Below are 21,119 nucleotides of genomic sequence, written 5' to 3' on the forward strand. Positions count from 1 at the left end.
CAAGTGTAGTTAGCAAGGTGCCATCTGATAACAGGTGCCTAAGTAAGAGACTAAAGCTTATTTTAGACTTCTGTGTTGAGCCAAGGCAAGTAGCCAATACCGTTGCCAGCATTTATACCTGTTCGTGCACTTTTGGCACCAAAAACCAATTTGGTGGCTGATTTTCTCTCTTCAAGTTGATCCCTTATCTTACAGTCGCTTTTGAAAATGGCAGCAGAAGAAGTAGCTGAAAATGCATAAACAGGCCAATCAAAGGTGTTTTGAGCTACATCGAGGCAATGGAGGTGCATGTCAGGAAATGGCATAGGGTTTCTTCGGTGTTAATGGTTATGATGTATCTACGGTATAGATTTAATTACACTGTAATAAAATACTCTAACTTAATTCATAAACCACAATCTTCTATACATCACAGCAGGTCATATTTTTCCTCAGATAATTCAATTGCAAACATTAGAGAGATCCAATTAAGTCCAATTAGTGGAAGTGGGTAGTAGCAGAAATCCATTAGCACAGTTGCTACCCCTAATTCCAGTATTTAATGGACAATTTATTGAAGTTGGCTCTTGAGTTTCTTCAAGTTTGTCTATTGTTTTCCTTTTAAGGCTTTAGATAAAGAGTACAGAAGTTTCACTTGGGAGATTAAGGTTCAAATCCCACCTACAATCAAAGGTTAGCAAATGTTATTAAAAAATTAACCCCACTCAGGGTTTTTGTGAAGAAGGAAGCACAGAAGTCAGAAACACTCTTGTGTTAAACTGTAAATGTTCTTTCTATAGCTGTAAAGTATTTTCTAACATGGGTGTCCAGGGTGAATTGAATCGCTTTTGGAGAACAGCCTCAAGTGGCCATTAGACGAACTGCAGATTTAATACTTCATGCTCAGAACCCCAAATTTTTTAACACCACTGACTGAGTGTTTCTTCCCCTCACACTCCCTTTTTAAGGGATTATTTTATATGCACAGACAACGCTATCTGCATATTAACAAAGTGGATTCATTTGATATATATTTCATAAGACTGCACTGTCAAGTTGTATTTTTGTGATGAAGCTTTTGCGCCTCAGGACAACTTTCAGACATGAGTCTATTATTATGGCTGCTAAACCCATGTTTCACATGTACTCAGTGGAATACATAAGTAATAGAGCCACTGACAGTGAACTTTACGGTCCTTGTTCTTTAGTCGGGACACTTTGATTCGCACTCATCAGTCAAGGATTATTTTTTTTCTGCATCTATTCCTGTCTTGTGATATACACATGTAGTCATTAATAAAGACACTCTTTTTATTGCATACTTCATGAACTAGTGGCTGCCCTTTTCTTCTCCTCCCTCGAGGCATTTCGCTCTCATTTCACCGGCTCGAAGTTAAAGACAATAATGTGGCTGCTGCTTTATGGACACTGTAGTTACCGTGTGCCCCTAGTGTGACATATAAGAAACAAACGACCAGTGAGGCTTAATAAATACTCTAAGAGTCTGAAGTATTTTCAAGACTACAAATGAATGCAGCACACATAGCTGGGGGCAAAAGAACATTTGTTTTCTATAGTTAGGCCTCTCAGATAATGCCCCACTGATGATAGACCGAGCGAAGCATTTCTGCACTGCAACACTGTGTAAACATGTTCAGCTCCAAATTGTGAAGTGAGACCCCAAAGGTGACCCAAGCTTCAAAAATACACGGTATTACTTATTCTTTCTGCATTTCTGCTCAATCCCAGCAGCTATTTCTCTTACATAACAGGGCCGGGAATGAATTCTTTCACCTTGACTCAGTCTGGCTTTAGTCAATACCCAGGCTCTCAGCTAAATAAGAAAAAACAAACAGTGGAAGACAAAGACGCATGTCTCTACTAAATGATCACTCAGTAAATAAATTCTGAAAATAACAAACTTCATTTGTCCTTTCATTATTTCTGTACCTTTTCCTAAGATTGAAGCAGCTTTAAGAATAACCTCTCTCTGGACCATCACTGGCATCACAGTCTCACTGTAATGAGATGTTTAAATGAGAGTTTACCTTGTAGACCTTCATGATGTCCACCGTGTCCACAGCAGTCTGCTCCAGGACACCCTGATTCTGCAGCAGTGACCGCACTGTCTCTTCCATCCTGCGCACACGAAACACACATCATCAGAAAAAAAAGATGCACTAGTGGGAAATGATGATGATGTGGAGACCTAAAAGTCAGAGGCTATAATGTCCTTAAAACTAATATTAAGTTCTTTATTTTATTTTATTTCATACAACATCATTGCTAAATATCAACCCAGCAAAGGAGGAAGTATGCTAATGTTATACATTGCCACTGTGTGTGTACGGAGGAGCTCAGGGTGCATGTAGGGTCAACAAAACATGTAGGAGTGAAGAAGTGTAGTTTTAAAACAGTTTATTTTCCTGTTAGCTCTAAATACGTTTTTTTACACATGAAATTAGGTCTGAGTGTTGTCAAAATTGTTGGTAAAAGCATCTGATTGGTAACATCTTCATTTTTCATCATGATAATGATCCCAAACAATAAATAATATTAATAATAAATAGGTAAAGCTGTGTTGATACGTCTTCTGGCCTTGCACCTGCCCCATTTTTAGATGGGGTAGTGCATGTACTGTATTTTCCTGTCTTACTGTAAACCAAGCCCTCATCTTTCCTGAAAAATCTAATAAAACCTCCACCACCACCCTCAGATTTGAGGCATGTACTGGCATGTATGTGTTTTTCTGCAGGATGGTGCATTTTTTAATTTAATTTTGAGGACTTCCTGTTCTCATGCACGCTCACCCAAGCAAAAATAAAGATAGATAAAGGCTAATAACGGTGCCTTTCAGAGTTTTAGGTTCCACTACTCCAAAAAAGATAGTAACTCAGAGCCAAGGTCCAAATGACCTCAACAGTATATAAAACAACCCAACCCATGTGATACCAGCAGCCTCAAAATGATGAGCAGAGTCAAATGTTGGGCTAAAAACATCTGACATGGAATCTGTTTTCAAGCTAAAGGCTTGCTGTTTGAAACGGATCATTGCGTTCTTCTTCCTTTTTTTAATACTCTCCATAAGAAAGCCCACACAAACACACACACAAATGGCTCAGAAGTGAAAATGAAAAGCGAATGGGACTGAATCAGAGACAAAACACAAGATGGATGAGTCGTAATTTTTCTGGACTGAATCCCAACTTCTGCTCCGCTCGCTATGCGAGGAACATGTCGTCCAAAATGACCAGACTGAGTGCAAAAAACTGCAGTCGCAGTGTTTACTGACTTATTGTGTGAGATTTTCTAGGCGTGTGTCAGCACACAGCCGTATTCACGTCCGCTGATGACTTGAATTAAGCGCAATCGTGGCAGCACAAACCGAGCGAGCGACCCTGACCTTCAAGGCCCCCGTCTGCTCAGAAACAATCTTTTGCTTCTATTTTGTGCTGCGAACGCTGCAAGCTGCATGCAGAACAGGTACCAAAGAGTGAAAACACCTCTACCTATTTCCATCTGAATAGCAGCCACATGCCCTCTCAATCCCCAGCGCTGTACGGTGACCTTTCACCTCACAGGTGTTCACTTTGTGATTCTGTGAAAAAGAAAAGAAAACCTACCCCAGCACCAGATAAGCTGTGAAAGATAATCTCGGGCCCAGCTGGGATCATGTAAATGGAAGTGATAAGATGAAACTGACATTCAGGAGCAACAGAGGATCCAGAGTGACAGGCAGTCATTGTAAAAAAATAAATAAATAAATAAAAAGTCTCGACAAAAGAAAAAACGTTGACACTGTCAGCTGGGAATCATCTGGATTCATGACACCATCTTCTTCGTCAACTTTTGATTGGTTTGATTTGCGGTGAAGTTAAACAAGGAAGGACCCACACGGAAAGAGTTGAGATGTAAATTTGAACGTTCAGAGCGACATTCAACCCAGTCTGCCGCATGCTATTTGCATTAGCAAGGACTATCACCTCCTTTTTTCTCTAGCCTCAAAGTCGTGACTCATGTGCCTGTCAGTGTGACAGAAGGCCTTGTATTACTTACTGAGGCAGTGCAAAAGTGCATGAATCATTCAAAAAGTTTAACCAACCAGAGTTTCAATCAATTTCTGGAAGTCCTTTACACATTTACAGGCAATGTTATCAAAGTTTTGACTTATTTGTACAAGAATGTCAAACATTCATAAACTGTATGTGGGGGCTACAAGGACACTGTTATACAGTTTAAAAAATACTTGTGTAATTCAAAGAAATTCTCCAACGTTTCAGGATTCTCACGTACAGTGTTGTGAGGAACCTTCCTTTCTGATTTATTAGTTTTTTATATATTTGTCACACTTACATGTGTCAAGATAACCTGAGTAAATTCACAATGCAGTTTTTAAATGATGATTTCATTTATTAAGGGATCAATTTTATCCAAACCTACCTGTCCCTGTGTGAAAAAATGAACTGCCTCCTAAACCTAATTACTGGTTGTGCCGCCCTTGGCAGCAAGAACTGCAATCAAGAGTTTGTGTAAACTGGAAATCAGTGTTTCACATCACTGTGGAAGAATTACGTCCACTCTTCTTTGCAGAATTGTTTTAATTCAGACACATTGGAGGGTTTTCCAGCATGAACGGCCTGTTTAAGGACAATGCAAAGCATCTCAATCCAATTTAAGTCCAGACTTTGACTCGACCACTCCAAAACCTTCTTTTTTTTTTTTTTGAGTCATTCTGAGGTGGACTCGCTGCTGTGTTTCTGATCATTGTCCTGCTGCGAAACCCAAGTGCTCTTGAGCTTCAGAGCATAAACTGATGGTCAGACATCCTCCTTCAGAGCAGAATTCAAGGTTCCATCAGTTACAGCAAGTCGTCCTGAAGCAGCAGAGCAGCCCCATCACACTACCACCACCATGTTTGACTGTTGCTGTGATGATCTTTTTATGAAATGCTGTTAGTTTTATGTCAGATGTAACGGGACTTAAACCTTCCACAAAGTTCAGCTTTTGTCTCGTCAGTCCACAGAATATTTTCTTGGGATCATCCAGATGTTTTTGGTAAATGTGAGACGAACCATTGTGTTGTTTTTGGTCAGCAGTGGTTTTCTCCTTGGCCTCTCCCATGGATGCTATTCTTTCCCTTTCTTATTGTCTTTCTTATTTTAGCGTTATGGTAGGGAGCATTGCCATTTTCAAGGAAGCTGGTGCCACCGGGGAGTTGTGTGTGTGGTCTGCAACAGATTTTGGTGGACTAACAAAGTGCAAAGTAGAAACCATAAAAATAACAGGACCCAACGATAACCAATGCTCCTCATTTTGTCTGTCTTCATTTTTATAATGTCGTGACTGACCAGTGGTTTGATCCATTCATATTTTTGGAGCCAAAGGCAGAAGAGCACAACGATGTTCCCGGTGGTTTTTCAGTGATCAGCAGTGGCTGTCGGCTATGTGGTAGTGGGTGAAAATGAGCACATGGAGGCAGGGCAGAGGAGGAACACCATCTGTCCAGGCTGAGCCATAAAGCCGGCTGTAATCAGGCTGCTAGCTGCTGACTGAACAGTCAAAGCGGCAGTCAGGCAGAGCTGATGGCAGATTGCTCCAGTTTCTGCTTTAAATGCTGCCCTTAATCAGCACAACCTATAGAGGAAAGAGGGCGTAGACACGGACAGCTTCGGTGTCCGGAGACGCCGACATGGGTCAAGGACAAACATGATCAGCATTGCAAGCGGTTGCCGTCCTTGGGGCTGAGGGGATTTGGGCAGGTGACCACCAACAGATATAGCACCAGTGTCTGCCTCTGTGTATTAACATGCCACTGAGATATCGATCAGCCTCAGAGATAAATCCCTAGCAATTTTTCAAGAAGTCACAAAGGTCTTTTTTTAAAAACACCTAACCTTCAGTTTCACACTCGGTTTCTCAAGCTGCGACTCTTGATTCCAACCGAACGTGACGTGCATGAGCTGATTCTGAACAGCACTTCATTATTTTGTTGATCTCATCCGCGACAATTCAGGAACGAATTGCCATAAATTTATGAGAATGCACTATAAATATGTAGAGCAGTGTGTGGGGTAAATGTGTGTGTGTGTGTGTGGAGGGGGCTTTTAAACCTAAACTGTGATGACATTTCATTAAGCAACACAACAGATGGAGTCGAAATTATTCTAATACATGAAAACATGCACCAGATAAGCCGTGAAAGTGAAGCAGAAGAATTAAATGAATACATGAATGACATGGTTTGGCAAAACGTTTGGTTTTGTTGCACACAAGTCCACACCTGCATAACTCGCTGTGAACTGGCAAGGCCTCGGTGACCTTCACTTTACTAAAGTGGCAGGATGGTGAGAAACACTTTGATGCCTCAGGATGCCTGCCTGCTGCTCATATTGTGGCTGGAGAAGGAGGAGGAGGTGGAGGAGGGAGAAGGTCTGGTTTTGTGGCACACCTGAAAGAGAGCCTTTGTGTTTCTAAACAGACCCGGTGCGCTCTGGAGGTGCCTCGTTTTCCATACCACTTCCATTTCAGAGATCACTGAAGCCACAGATGTGTGTGTGTGTGTGTGTGTGTGTGTGTGTGTGTGTGTGTGTGTGTGTGTGTGTGTGTGTGTGTGTGCGCGCGTGTGTGTGTGGCATCTCACTGGATAGACTTTGGTCCTTTTGAAGGCTCGGGCAGAAAGACTTTGAAGTTTAGCGGTGGTGCTGGGGGACTGGAGGTCCTCATTGTTGACAGAAAAAAAAATCTGGCTCCATCTGGACTAAAGATTTATTCTGCGTGGCAATAACTCTCCCGTTTTCTCCGTTTGCTACAGCTACAACCACATTTCCACAGATTTGCAAATCATTTAACGTCCATATGTGACCAGGAAATGTTATAAAGGCAACATATTAAAAAAAAAATGTTGTTGAAATTCTATTTTCTGCTCGTTTGTTACTTGGGGACAGGGACATGTTTACCACAGTGTTGCATCACCTCCTCTTTGAACATCACTCTGTAAGCATTTGGGAACTGAAGAGACCAGCTTCTGTGGCTTTGACAGCAGTGTTTTCCTCTTTTTGCTGCTTAGATTTTTTTTATTTTTTTTTTGCAGACTTTAGTTTGGCGTTGTCTTGCTGAAATAGGCAAGGCCTTCTCTAAAAAAGTCATCTGCTGGCAGCGTACATGGGTCCAGACCTGAATATATTCCTCAGAGTTATTGCTCCTGTCTCCAGGATTTCCAATAAGATCTGAGATCTTCTGAGCTCGAAACATCCCCTTTTTTTCCTGTACACTATAAATTTTTACTTGCATTTGAAGATTCAACAATGAATGCACCCACGCAGTGATTTCCAACTACAGAATCAATCCGGTTTTCAATACACTGAGGGCCCGAGGTACATGGCCACTGAATGTTAGTTTTCAGCCTCGTCTTTTATGAACACAGTTCCTCTGAATTTTGTTACTGTATAAATGATGTTATATACTGTAGATGCAGGAATCTGCAAATTCTTTGAAATTTTCAAATTTCTCTGAAACTTTTGTCCTCACAAACCTTTACAGAGTGGTGAACTACCATTTTACATACTATTGGCCTTCAGAGCTGCCTTAATTCTTTGTAGTACAGATATGACAAGCTGCTGGAAACATTTCTCAGAGTTCATAGTGACATGATAGCATCAAAGAGTTGCTGCAGAGTTGTACATCCAACCAGTGTTCAGTGGATCAGTGCTTTCATGTTTTTTTATGCTAATGTCACAACAGAAATCAAGACTCATCAGACCAGGACACGTTTTTCCAATCTAGTATTGTCCGATTTCGTGAGCCCGTGTAAACTATGGCCATAGTTTCCTGTTGTTAGCTAAACCGAATGGCACCTGGTGTGGTCTTCTGTTGCTGCTGAGATGTTCTTCTGCGTAGTTTGCTCATAACAAGTGGTTATTTGAGCTACGTTTGCCTTCCTGTCAGCTTCAAGCATTCTGCCAATTCTCCTCTGACATCAGTGAGGCATTTTTACCCAGAGAACTGCCGATCCCTGGATGTTTTCTCTTTTTCAGATCTAGAAGTGTGTCCTTTGTAAACCCTAGTGATGGTTGTGTGGGGAGAAATCAGATCTGCCCTTCAGGTACCAACAGCCATACCACATTCAAAGTCACTTAAATCACTTTTTCCCCTGATGCTCGTTGTGAACTTCAGTAGAAGTTGCCATTTGTATTAATGAGCAGTTGAACAGACGGACCTAATGAAGAGTCTGGTAAGTGTACATCCAGTTATCTTACTAATTAACCTCATAGGTTGCACTAGGTGTTTCTATTTTTTTATCATTACCTTACTTTTTCAGTCTTTTATTGCCCTAATCATAATGTAAATGCTTAAATCTACAAGCAAATTAATTTCTTCAATCTCATAAAAATCATATTCAATTAAATAGAGTTTCCAATTTATTTGAAAATCCCTAAATTCTCTTATTCCTGACAGCTAACAGAGCATCAGCAGTTTTTGGAACTGACTTGTAGTTCATCTGCTTGAATTTTGAACTGTGATCTGACGTCTTGTGCCTGAACTACTCGTTCTAATCTCATTTTCTTCAGCAACTCATGCAGCCGGCACTATGACTAAGAGTGCTTTGAATAATTAGCATTAATTTGTTAGAAAGTGTTTGCGAGAGAGGTAATTATGAAGTAATGCGGTTCCTCGAGCATTAAAATAGTGCATTTAAATAAGCAAACGTATGTTTCCAGAGCTAAGTAAAGAACAGGACAAGCTCCCAGCTAAACAAGACAAGTAAACAGTGCAATTTGTCTCTGCTAAAGTCAGCTACTTGAAACATATTTACATGTGAGAGAAAGGGAGTACGCTAAATGCTTTTGATGGATGGAATATAACCCTCAGATGACAGAGCATTAGTTTACATAAAAAACATGCTCAGTGTGATAGTGTGATTAATCTCAAAGTGCTTGCAGGGACCTACTCAAAGCATCATTCTGGGAAGGAGAGACGAAGGAAAGGACAAAAGGCAAATGCCAATTCTGACTCTCCTGACCCTTGTGGCGCACCGGCTGAATTTCAAGTGTGGTGCTTGTCAGCAGTCCAGGAAATACAATTAAGACTCCAATCAATTTTCAGCCTGGGGTCGACGATGTTAAGGCTAACACACCCCTCTCGCCTCCTCTCAAACACACACACACACACGGAGAACGCACACGAGCTCAGAGCTCTTCATGTGACAGCGATCCACAGCGGTACAAAACGATGCAATGTCAGAACAGAGCGGGTGATACAGTTAGCATATGAAAAACTTCCAGTCCTCTTCCTCTTTTTGCCATACAGCTGTCAGAAGCCACAATGACTTCAAACGCTTCATTCAAAACTATTTCTATTCATCAAAACTGCATCCCCCTTTATTCAGCTCTAACCTTCAATGACAAATTCCTTCACAGACCTGAAAATGATCAAAGGGCTCCAAAAACCTCTGCCAAAAGCTGAAAATTGCAGCTCAAAACTCACCCCATCTTGACTTTTTCTCCATTTTTACTGCCGCCGTTTTTTCGGAAAAAGGCCAAAAGCACCGTGCAGACATCCCTGAGCTCCATATGTGAAGTCATCCGCTGTAAAGTGACCTAGACACTACAGCACATATGTGGGTCTCTGGGCTAAAATAGGCCATGCGGTCATCATATAAGCCTGAGTGCTTTTCACTCAATCGACGGTCAGTCCAGCGGCCGGGTCAACCAAGTCAGCCTGACGGCACAGCTCCTGTTATCACTCTGTACTTGCTGTGTCTCCAACGTGTCATTATCTGGCACTAGCCTGTGCAAAGACAGTGATCTGGCAGGCAAAGACTTTCCCATATGCCCCATGTTAAGCCCTCCACACAAGAGAAGGGCACCTGCTGGGCGGCAAGCAGGCCAGCAGTCTCAGATAGCATGGGGAAGGCGGTGGCGGGGGGGGGGGAGCAGCGATGGACTTGCACAAGTAAGGACAGGGATCCCCCTGTTTTGTCAGCCTGTGTGTGTGTTTGTGTACACGCACATGTGTAGCTGTGTGGGTCTTTATTAGTGATTAAGAGGCTTTGGCTTTCATAAAATCGACACTTTCCGTGCAAGAAAAGCTGAGAGGGAGGCAGCGTGCCAGGACGCTCACCGCACGATCAGAGATCTCCACAGGACTTCCAGCGAGTCGCTTTCTACCATCACATTTTTGGTTAATTTTAGTCAGTGCTCTCCTGCCACGTGCATGTTTGCAAGTTTCACAGCTCAGATGAAGCAGGAGACACACACACACACTCCTATTGTGGGGATATTCATGCTGCCCGAATTAGAAATAAAAGCAAGGTCTTTTACTTTGTTTTTCCTCTTTATCACAGAAAGTCCCACAGGCATGTGTTTGAGAATGAAGACCATAATGTGAGGATGAAATATCTGAATCCTCAAAGAATCTTCACCTGAACAAGAGGACGCTCTTCTTGCTCTCTCCGACTGTGGTCGCACTCTCACTTTATCAGCGCCGCAGTCAGGCTTCGGTTGACTGAAACCCTCTAATCTGATTTGACCGGAGCACAATTGGAATATCCCAAAGCTGGTGAAACAATACTGAGAACAATCACCTGGTTGTGCGGCTGTGAGGGGGCCTCGCGTGACTGATTCATCGACAGCTCCAATCGCCTTATCTGACCTTAACAAGGCGCTGTGAAACTGTCTGTTTTTTGGCCCCGAAATAGTCCATTCTTCTTCTCAGACTCCTTTCCAGCAACACACACCCACCGGGTGATTGCCTAGCTTAACACAATGCTAAGCCACTCTTATCCTCTTAGAGCTGTTTTTGCAGAAAACTCGCAAGGAGACCCTTTCTAGCACGTGACCTAAATGAAGCAGAGAGGCAAACAAAACTGGTGGTGAAGAGTTTGGCTTTGAGGACAGGTCAGAGTTGTAAAAGTCATGCATATCAGTCATGCATGTTACAGTGGAGTAGCATTTCAAAGGTCCTCGCCCTTGTGACCGCTGCCTCTCGCCAGAGAACTTTAACCTGACCAACAAGACACACATGCAAGAGACGCGAGGGGGAAAAGAGATCAAGCGGCCGGAGCATTTAGTGTGCCCCGTAAATCATATTTCATACATCTTTGCTGGCCGACTGCTGTGACGACAACGGCAAATAGTAAAAATGTGCAAAAACCACAACAGTTCAGCCATCCAAGACTTCTAAAATAACCACAAAAGGGTTTTTAGCAGAAGCGCTGCACAGACTGCACAGACCGGGTGCAATCGAGGACTAGCCTGCAAGAGTGTAAATTAAAAAGGACATATGGAGGCGACCAGATTTAGATTCCTCCTTCATCCCCCTCAACCCCCAGCACTTCCACTACATTTGGGAGGATTTAGAGTGCAAATTCACGAGGTCTGTCCCAGATGTTCACCCCTGGCCAAAGGAAGCATTTAGCAGCAAAGAAGCCATCGGCTCTCGAGAGCATCTAGCTGGAGCCTCTCTAAGCATCGTCCTTATGGGCTGCAGGCATGTGCATCCCACATGTGAGAGAGAGCTACAGACTGAGCAAGACATCCCAGCGGGAGACCTTAGTCGTGATGACAGCGTGTAGCGCATTACTTACACCCAGAGCCTACAGCCCCTTCCTACCATGGACTTTTGGGAATTTGAAGGGGTCAAGATGGAGAGAAGGGGTGGAAGACCATTGTTTGATCAAACCCAGTCAAGCCATTTTGAAGGAAAAGTAAAGAAACCAAATCAGTTGTACTGATTTCCCAAAAGAAGTGTGGATATGTATGTGTCTCTCTTAGTCTGGATAAGTTAAATATATTTCAGGCTTCTTTTACTAATGATTAGACAAAAAGATGTATGTACCCACTGGATTTAAAAGCTCTGAGCTAAGCTTTTGGCTGCCACTCTTTAAATCATTCTCTTATTTGTCATCTATTTTACCCTAAATGGGATAATTACTCACAATAAGAACTTTATGCTGTATTAAACTTAACTTCAAACAAGCTATTTAAACTATAATCCTATTAGGAAAATGTTTACTGGGGACATAAATCTAGCGAGAAGCATAGACGTCCTCCTCATAGACTTTTAAACAATCAAACTTCTCTAGGCAATCTAACAAGCTGGAAGAAATACAGATTTAAGGCACTTCTGAATTGGCTTCACTTTTCAGACCTGGAAGCTGAATCCATCTTTAATGTCACCCATGGAAGTCATTGAAGTCTACTATTTAGCTTTGTAACTGGCATCTTCAAGCCGCTTTACAAAACATGTGAACCCAATTTTCTCCATTTAATGCAAATTCAAGTCTGACTTAGCCAATGGCATGTCTGTTATCACTCATGCATGGTTTCTACCGTACATCAAGCGTCCAATATACACTGCATCGACAAAAGTATTGGGCCATACTACTTAATCTTTAATTTTATTCTCCTTTGACAATGGGGCTGCAAGCCACTTTGCAACCCATGTGAACTCCAAGTTCTCCGTTTAACACTGAGTAAAATCTGACTAGCCTTCCTTTATATCAAGTCGAATGCGCAATTTCAAAATGTAAGCCTGAACACTGGCTATTTTCTGAAAGTTTGGAGACTAAATGAGACCTAAGTTGTTATAGAAAGTAACTGGTTGACTGATCAGCCTTTCTTGCAAAAAATTCAGGCAAAAACAAACAAATAAGTAACAGCCAAATTTAAATACTGGAATAAAACTGAGACATCATTTGTGAATAAAATCAAACCTCAACTCTGTATCCTGTAAGTAAAGATTACCATAAAGATTTCCTGCTTAGCATTCTGCAGCAATGAATGGCAAACAGGCAGATTATTACACCGAGGTGACCCTTCTTTGATTTATTTCAGAGGAAGAAATTCAGCGTTTACATTTTTTAAACTCACCTCAGCTGAACTACAGGGGCAGAGGCGGACGAATCGACCCTTTAGGAAGTAGGTGAGCTGCTTGTGTAACACATCTGTGTATATGTGTCATTCAGAGCAGCTGCCAGACAGCCAAATCTATAGTGCAACCATGAGATCAGTTTGAATTACATGCTCTTTGGCTTTAGGCTACAGTCACCAGCTTCACACTCCAGAGAAAACCGGTGAGCTGCTGCTGCTGTAGATGAATGCCCTACTTCCACACATGCTTGTAATCTGACCTATTAACATCATAACCAGCATGTTTAATCCAAGGTGGAAGTTGCTGTGGTGCAATGGAGAGGGCATGTGCAAGTATTTGTGGCTGTCTGACACAATTACAAGCACATAACGGGTCACTTTTTGCCACAGAAACCCAGTGGAGCGCTTTAAATGAGGAGACTGTGTCTTATCTTCAAAGAAAAATGGGAAGATTGATACCAAAGCCCTCTTATGGGCTAGTAATTTAGTGCAAGTGATAGAGTAGAATAACCCAAATTAAGTTCAATCAGACATAATTCCCTGGTCAGATTTGGAAGTTAAAGAGAGGAGGGAGGGGGCTGAAATGGACCAATAAATCCTTTCAAATATGAGGTGCTCCCAAAATAGTCCAGACACCTATTATCTATTTAACAGCCCCATTCCCCCATTGGGCAACAGTAAGGAAGTAACTTCAAAAAAGACTGACCCCTCCTCCATCCTGTTAATGACCCAAGATGTGTCGCCTTGAACAGAGGGCCTGATTCATCTGACTAAACCCTGCAGAGGGAGTGGGAGGAGGGGGGAAGATCTGTTTCGAATGCGCCAAATTAAAACACTCGGACCTGGCGTGGCTGGATGCTTGAATGATTAGAAGAGAGGGCATTGATCTGCAAACAGAGCGCAATCACTCAGCTCCCCCTGTCTGAGCCTATCAGGCTTTGGCGGTCCAGCTGTGGCAGCGGTGGTGGTAATGGGAGCAGAACATGAATGCTACAGACCGCGGAGGGATCTCAACCTGAGCGTGACTGTCCAAACAACGCGTCCAGACTTGAAAAGCGCTGCCATTCCTGCATGTTTACATCACCGGCCTCCTAAATACGCTGCGTATGCAAGCGTGCATGCATGTTCTCACACACCGTGCTGAAAAGAGCACACCGCTGGGCTGTAAATCTGCAGGCACCCGTCGTCATCTGCTGCTGTTGTTAGTCTGGCCATAAGTCTCCCATATCCTGGGTGAAGAGGGCCCTTCAAAGACAGTAATGAGTCAAAGTCAAGTGGAGCGAGTCGGCTGTAAACGCCCCAGTTTTGTCAATGAGCGCGCCCGTCTTCTGGGCGACAGAGAGTCTGATTTAAAGATAGAGCAGAAAAAAGTAGAGAGGAATCTCTTGGAAAACAAGGACTTCACATTTTCACTCCTTTCTGGAAGTGTCTGACCTCCAAGAACAGGCAGAGGGATGAGTCCAATAAAGTTTTTAGAGTGTGAGGAAGGAAACAAAACAAATCACTGCAAAAAGTTCCTGGGTAAAATGAAATTTGCACTTGTGCTCATTACCTGCAAAAACTGTCTTCTTCATCCTCAAGCCACATTTTTAATGCAGGGTCCCCAGTGGCCCCTGTGTCTCCCCGGCGGTCATCCTGTCTGAGCTTGGAGCCGAGATGTAGTCAAGGCCTCGGAGAACAGACATCCAAATGCGCTCGATCGTTTCTGTCCCTGAGATTAATTTATGCTATCATTTAGGGAAGGACAAGAAGATTTTTAAGTTGTGTCCCCCATCTTTTCTCTGTCTTTCCCCTGCTGGGCCCGTCCCGGCTCTTAGAGTGTCCGTGTGGAGTTGTGGGGACGTCCAGGGTGGGCCGAGGACGCTGCTGAAGTCTCCCGCTAATCCGCTGGAGTTTAATGACTGCAGAGGCCTTGCAAGTAGTGGGGGGAAGCCTTAGAGAGGGGGTCGTTCAGGGGAGGTTGGGCATGTGACCCACACCAGGCTAAGAGCCCAACTGGTTGGGGGAGGGTGCGTGTGCATGCAGAGGAGAGGATATAGACCTATGTCTAGAGTTAAGTGGCCAGTCAGTTGAAGAATGCCAGCTTTCTGATCTCGGGAGCAAATTGAGCTATTTCTTTTATTTTCTTTCTTGTTTTGTTTGGTTTTTTTTAGGGTGAAAGTTGAAAAGAAAAAGCCAGTTGTTTCAGTTTTCCCAATTCCTGCCTTAAATTGTTACCCCTGCCAAAAAAAGGAAGAAAAGAAATAGCCTGAGCATTACAAAGGAAAGAAAAAAAGCAAAGGAGACAAAACAAAGGCTGTAAGAAGCCGAGATTCCCTGGAGTTTGTCTGGCTGTAGGGGTGACCGACTGATCTTTTCTGTTTGGTGTTGCTTTTTGTTCACGTATCTGATACAGTAAAGAGCAGCTGTAACAAGCAGCTCATTACCTTCCTGCTTCACATCATCACACAACAAAGCAGAGAGCTCAAAAAGCAAAGAATTCGGAGCAGAAATTACTTATTTGCATAGAGTCTGATACCCCAGCTAAAGCACTTGGCTGGCTTTTATCGTTCCGACTGGTCCGCCTTATTTCTATCCTCATCTCTGTGATTCCAAAAGTGCCACCTCAATTAATTAGCGACACGCAAATCAATTGTTGCCTGAGGTCAAGCAGATCACGGTCTATTTATAAGACTGGACGTCCACTTAACATGATTTGTGGGTATTAACTCAAAAAGACAAATTGATGAACTAAGGTTTCTACCCCCCCCCCCCCCCCCCCCACACACACACACACACACACACACACACATCAAATGCACAACAAATAATGAGCCCGAATCAATCAATCAGCCAGCAGAGAGGTAAATAAGTGTCGTCTGCCGGTTGAAGGCAAGCATCCGTAAGCCAATAACTGAAACAGCAGATGCAAGTAGGGCAAAGGTTTACAGGAAGGCTTCTTTTTTTTACTGGCTAATTAAAGTGACCACACTGTTGTCCCATCTGCCACCGCAGATTATTGGCTGTCATGTAAGCATGCTAATGCGGCAAAGGGACCAGGTACCAGTAAACACACTCCACATGCTTGTTAGGGGACTTGTTCACATTCAGATAAGCGCTCGGGCATCGCTTTAAACAAAGATTAAGGCTCTGAGAGCGAAATCCTGTTAGCTTGTTTGTGCAGAGGCGTTAGGGGAGCGGGGAGATATCTTTTGAACTTGCAGTCCGAACCCCGCGTTCCCTTTGGGAGTTGCTAAGAAGCATTGACGACGCGGGGAAATTGCAGCAATCGAGCATGATGTCAGCGTGCAACACCGCTGGAATGGCAACAGCCGAGCGAGGCAGGGCCGAACATCCCCGCTTCGATGAGCGCTTTTTAAGGACATAATGGAATCTTTGTCTTTATTGCCACGGCGTTGCTTGGCAGCAGGAACGGTAGCCACCGGATGCCCAATGAGAGCCATCTATCTGGACAACCCCTGCCATGCAGACAAATTCATCTGGCTCTGCGGGGACCTGTGCAGGACCCAATCAGGGATAAGCTTCATATATATCCCCCCTAATAGAATTGCTGTACTTCATCTCACTCTGGCTTCAGCACACTGACTCTTGTATTGCGAGCTACTATCTCACTAATTCACTTTTAGCCTTGAGGAGTGAGTGCACTGTATCTGCACTCTTTATTATGCCGGGGAACCTGTGCAAAAACCCAATAAGTCTAAGTAAAGGTCAGAAGGTGACCCCGATGGAAGACGTGGACAGGGGAAATGCCGGAAATAGAAAACTGCTTCAGGTTTAGGAAGGATAAAGCAAAATGAACTCCCCTCAGCTATCTCCGAAACAGTGTAAACTGTATAAATGTGCATCAGGAATGCGAGGAAGGCCAACATGAGTGAGAAACACCGCTGAGCTTAATTCAGAGGCATCAATGGAACATTTTAAATATGTGATAAATCTTTGGAATGGCTCTTAAATATTTTATTCCTCCCCTGGCAGCGACTCTGCCCTCGTCTGCACTATAACACTGGGACCATTAAAACGTACCGGATTTTCTCCAACCAACTTAATGAGAAGATAAGCAGTCAATGTAAAATCCCCCAGACTCTTTTTTTTTTCCCAGCCCCGTCCTTTTGCATACTGAATGCCTATCACCTAATTATGGCATCAACTCGGGCCCTGGCTCTTGATTTGCTGTCCCTCTCTGTCACACTTCAGCAGCTGCAAAGAGGAGGACGAGTTCATGAAATAGAGGTTACTGAAGTTATGACGAGAGCATTGTTTAAGGGCTTCACGCCTTATGGGTTCCCTTTCTGCAAAGCAAAAGTAATGTATCGGACGATCTTTTTCTGACGAAGACGAGGTCAAGCATCGCAGAGAAATGGCACTGAAGTGCTCTGATGAAATGGAAAAGCAAAGAAAAGAATGTGAGAAATAGAAAAAGTGGGAACAAGGTATCGATTTTGAAGGTTACTGAAAGATTGTGCTGATTGCAGAAAATTGCTGGCAAAAATCTATTGCTTTCACTAAAAGGGATAGTTACTGGTTTCTGGACGCTTCAGGGAAAAAATGCTCCAGGCTGCTGTACATGCCACTGATATCTCCTTAAAGAGAAACAGTTTGATAAAAAATGTCCAAGTTTGCTTTATTAGATTTACTCTGATCACTTGGATCACCCATTACTGCAGCTTACTGTGAAGTTTTAAGAAATTGGAGCAAAGGGTTAAACTCAGTACCCAGGCAAAGGCTTAGTACAGTGATGGTGGCTGTGGCTCCTCTAGTCCACATGCCAAAATATCCTTCGACAAGATACTGAACCCCCGAGCTGTTGGGTTAAAAGTGCACAGGTATAGAAAAGGGTACTTGTTTGAATGACGTTTGTAGTAAGGAAGCGCTTTGAGTGCTCAAATAGAGTAGAAAAGCACTACTAACTCAAAAGCTGCATTGGGACAGATTGGAATCTTCACCGTGCCAATTTTGGCCTAACCTGGCTCCGTTTTTTTGCTGCCTCTGCAAGCTGCTTTGCAACCCACCTCAATCCCAGCTCACCCTTTTCATTGCATGTCTGACCCAGTCGTGTTTGTTGGTTGTCTGCTGGGTGATAGCATTGATCAGAATAGAAATCAGAAACTGGCTGTATTGTTCCATACAACTATACTCAGTATTGTCTGCAATATCTTTTTAAACCTATGACCATGATTCTCAGCTAGAAAAGGGTGGAATGCCCACTTTGGGTCTGGAACGAGTTGTTGTCAAGGGTGGATGAGTTTAAGTATCTTAGACAGTACAGCTGCTACTCCTCCACATCGAAAGGAGCCAGGTGAGGTCATTCAGGTATCTGACTAGGAAACCAGTATTTTTCCCCCTGAATTCGCTGAATGTCACTGTGAATGCTTTCTGTGTGGACATAGCTTTCAATACTTTTAAATGCGCTTTTATAAAGAATATGGGAGTTGAGATTCTTCACTCTTGCACATCTATCTTTTTTTCTTAGCATTCGGTCCAAAAGTCCAGTTTTATTAAGCCTCTGGTAAAGACATATTTTAGAAGACAGAAAAGTCTAGCATGGCTCATTTTTCCTTCGTGAATGAAAAGTTAAAAAAAATTTAAAAAAAAGTGAACACAGGTGCCCTTTTCCAGGGCAACAGAGTTCAAACCAGAGAGGAAAAAACATCCAGGGCTCTCTGAGTCCAGACTCTGACTCCGAGCTACAGACTTTGAGTACAATCTACTCAAACTCCTGTCATAACTTTTACAGCAAAGAGACAATAATTACTCGATGACCAGATGCTTTGGCCTTTTCAAATGAAAGTAGGACAACAAGTAATGCAAGGGACTCGAAATAAGTCAAACCTCTGAATGATTAAGCGCATTTCTTCACTGATTACAATTTCTTGCAGATGGCTTGTGATGACCTGCAGTTTAGTGAAAGGAAAGTGTGTGAGGTCATCTCTTTAAAACCTTTTATTACCCAAGGATTATTCATCTAGCGTGGTGTCCGACACATCCATAAAGTCTCAAATAAGAACAGAAAGTAAATGGAAAAGCAGTTCAAGGATTTATGTGTGGGTGGTTGCCCTTAAATGGGGTTAAGAAGTAAAATTTTTCTTCTTTAAAATGTTACAGATACTGTGCCGTGAAAAAGCATCTGCCTCCTTCCTGATTTCTGAGGGTTTTTTTACAAATTTGTCACACTTTCATGTTTCAGATAACAAAGCAAATTTGAATATTAAACAAAGGCATGGATAAGGGAAAACAGTTATCCAAACCTACTTGTTAATGCCCATAACCTTAAAAAGTAGTTGTTCCGCCCTTCGCAGCAAGAACTGCAATCAAGCTTCTGTGATAAGTGCAGGTGAATCTTTCACATCATTGTGGATGAATTTTGGTCCAGTCTTATGAAATGCTGTTAGTTTTATGTCAGATGTAACAGGACCCAAACCTTCCACAAAGTTCAGCTTTTGTCTCGTCAGTCCACAGAATATTTTCTTCTTTTCAAGATGTTTTTGGTAAATGTGAAATGTGAACTTTGACCTTAACCGAGGTCAAAGTTCAAAGTGAGGCCTGTGGTTCTTTAATGTTGTTCTGGTGCAGTAATTTTGGTAGGCTGGTCACTCCTGGGAAGGTTCGCCACTGATACAAGTTTTCTCCATGTGTGTATAATGGCTCTCACTGTGGTTCATTGGAGTTACAAAACCTTAGAAATGGCTTTCTAACCCTTTCCACTGACACATGTCAGTGCCTTTGTTTCTCAGCTCTTTAGATCGTGGCCTGATGTGTTGGTGTTTGAGGTCTTTTAACCTGCTTCACTTTCTCAGACAGGTTCTATTTAAGTGATTTCTGGATTCAACAGGGCTGCCAGTAACCAGGCCTGAGTGTGTCTTGTGAAACTGAACTCAGCTTTCTAACAAATGTGGTTAATCATCAAAGAAAAACTGAATTTTGTACTTACTCAGGGTAAAACAACTAAGACAAACAACAAACAACAAAGAAATGAGGTGGGGGGCAAATACTTTTTCACAGCACTGCATAAAAAGGAGATCAAATCACTCAAGTGAAACACAATCATTTTATAGACGCTCGTACTTTTCATCACCTCCCACACAGGGTTACAGAGGGCTGAATACAATATTTGCTGATGCTGAATAAATCAGGATCAGTATCATAGCAACTTTGTAATTCGTCCTCTATTTGTTTTTATTTATTCCTTTTGTTCAAACGTAATGAGTGAGGGCTGAAAAATGGGATTTAAAGCCCGCTCTGTGGTCCTGGGTTCTTTTACCTGGAGAATTGCTGCTGCAGTGAAACCACCTGCGCCTGACCCAGCTCGGACTCCTCCGTCACTTCCCGGAGACGCTTCTCGCTCTCCAGTCGCAGGCGTCGCTCTTCCTCTAGCTCGTGGATCAGCTTTTCTCGCTGTGGGAAAGAGCAGAAGGACGATCAACTCTGAGGCAGTGTGTGGCCTGAAAAAGGGCTAAAAAGATCACCCTCGAGTCACATGCCACAATTTTTACGACCCCCTTCCCCAAATATTCGACCCTCCTCGGATGAGGGCAAGCAAACACAGGCTGTCTCAGCATCATAACCACCAAAACATCTGCTCACCAAACATCTGAAACCAAACACAGCTTGTCCTAGCTGAAAAAAACAATCCACGCCTCGCCGCTTTTTCCCCTGACTTTAGGTGTGAGAGGAAATAAAAGAATAAGGGCATGATGACATTTAGGCCGCCTCGATTGGCATTACTTCCAGTAGTTTGTTGTTACTTTGAAACACTCATAATGAGCCTCCGCTTCTTTCTGTCTCTATGACAGAAAGTTCACACTAAATGTCATCTGAAATCTCTGAGCCCGCCCTCCCGTGCCTCAGTCTTTCTCCTGCTTTTCATTTCATTTCAGATCTATTCAGAAAATGCTCCCCGATATCACTGAAGCTATGAATAGCATGTTTACCCTGCTCCTCTCTTCCTCACACCATGCAAACCGTCCTCTCTTCTTCTGCGTGTTTCACCTTTTTTTTTCCCTTTACGTTATAGTTATGATGATGAGTAAACATGACCTCATTCGACCCAACTATTGATAGATCCTGAATTAAAAAGCTGGAGTTCCTCGGTAAGAGGAAGGAGGGATCACTTATGCCTACTTATCTCTGCTTTCCATTCCTTGATTTCAGAGCTTTATAAATGTTGCTTGTGGTGTATATGGTCTCCATGAAGCATTTAGCCAGTTTTCTCTGGTCTTTTCTATTTCTTTAATTGGATTCTTCATTTCTGAAGGATTCTGTCTTTGGATCCTT

The 21,119-nt window shown here is 42.8% G+C and overlaps 1 protein-coding gene across 9 annotated transcripts in view; it reads right to left on the reverse strand.

Moving 5' to 3' along the window:
* The window catches only part of LOC146361383 (nck-associated protein 5-like), a 209,050-nt gene that overhangs the window by 82,249 nt on the left and 105,682 nt on the right, over positions 1-21,119 (reverse strand). For all 9 annotated transcript variants that reach the window (XM_084921446.1, XM_084921445.1, XM_084921447.1 and 6 more), the window contains 2 exons: positions 20,107-20,240; positions 2,028-2,118 (listed from right to left, as the gene is read on the reverse strand). In XM_084921446.1, the coding sequence (XP_084777572.1) occupies positions 2,028-2,118; positions 20,107-20,240 (225 nt within the window). The remainder of the gene's footprint in view (positions 1-2,027; positions 2,119-20,106; positions 20,241-21,119) is intronic.

Source organism: Perissodus microlepis, chromosome 23 (assembly GCF_051167445.1).
Source record: "Perissodus microlepis isolate ML-2025 ecotype Zambia chromosome 23, ASM5116744v1, whole genome shotgun sequence".
In the NCBI taxonomy this organism is placed as follows: Eukaryota; Metazoa; Chordata; class Actinopteri; order Cichliformes; family Cichlidae; genus Perissodus; species Perissodus microlepis.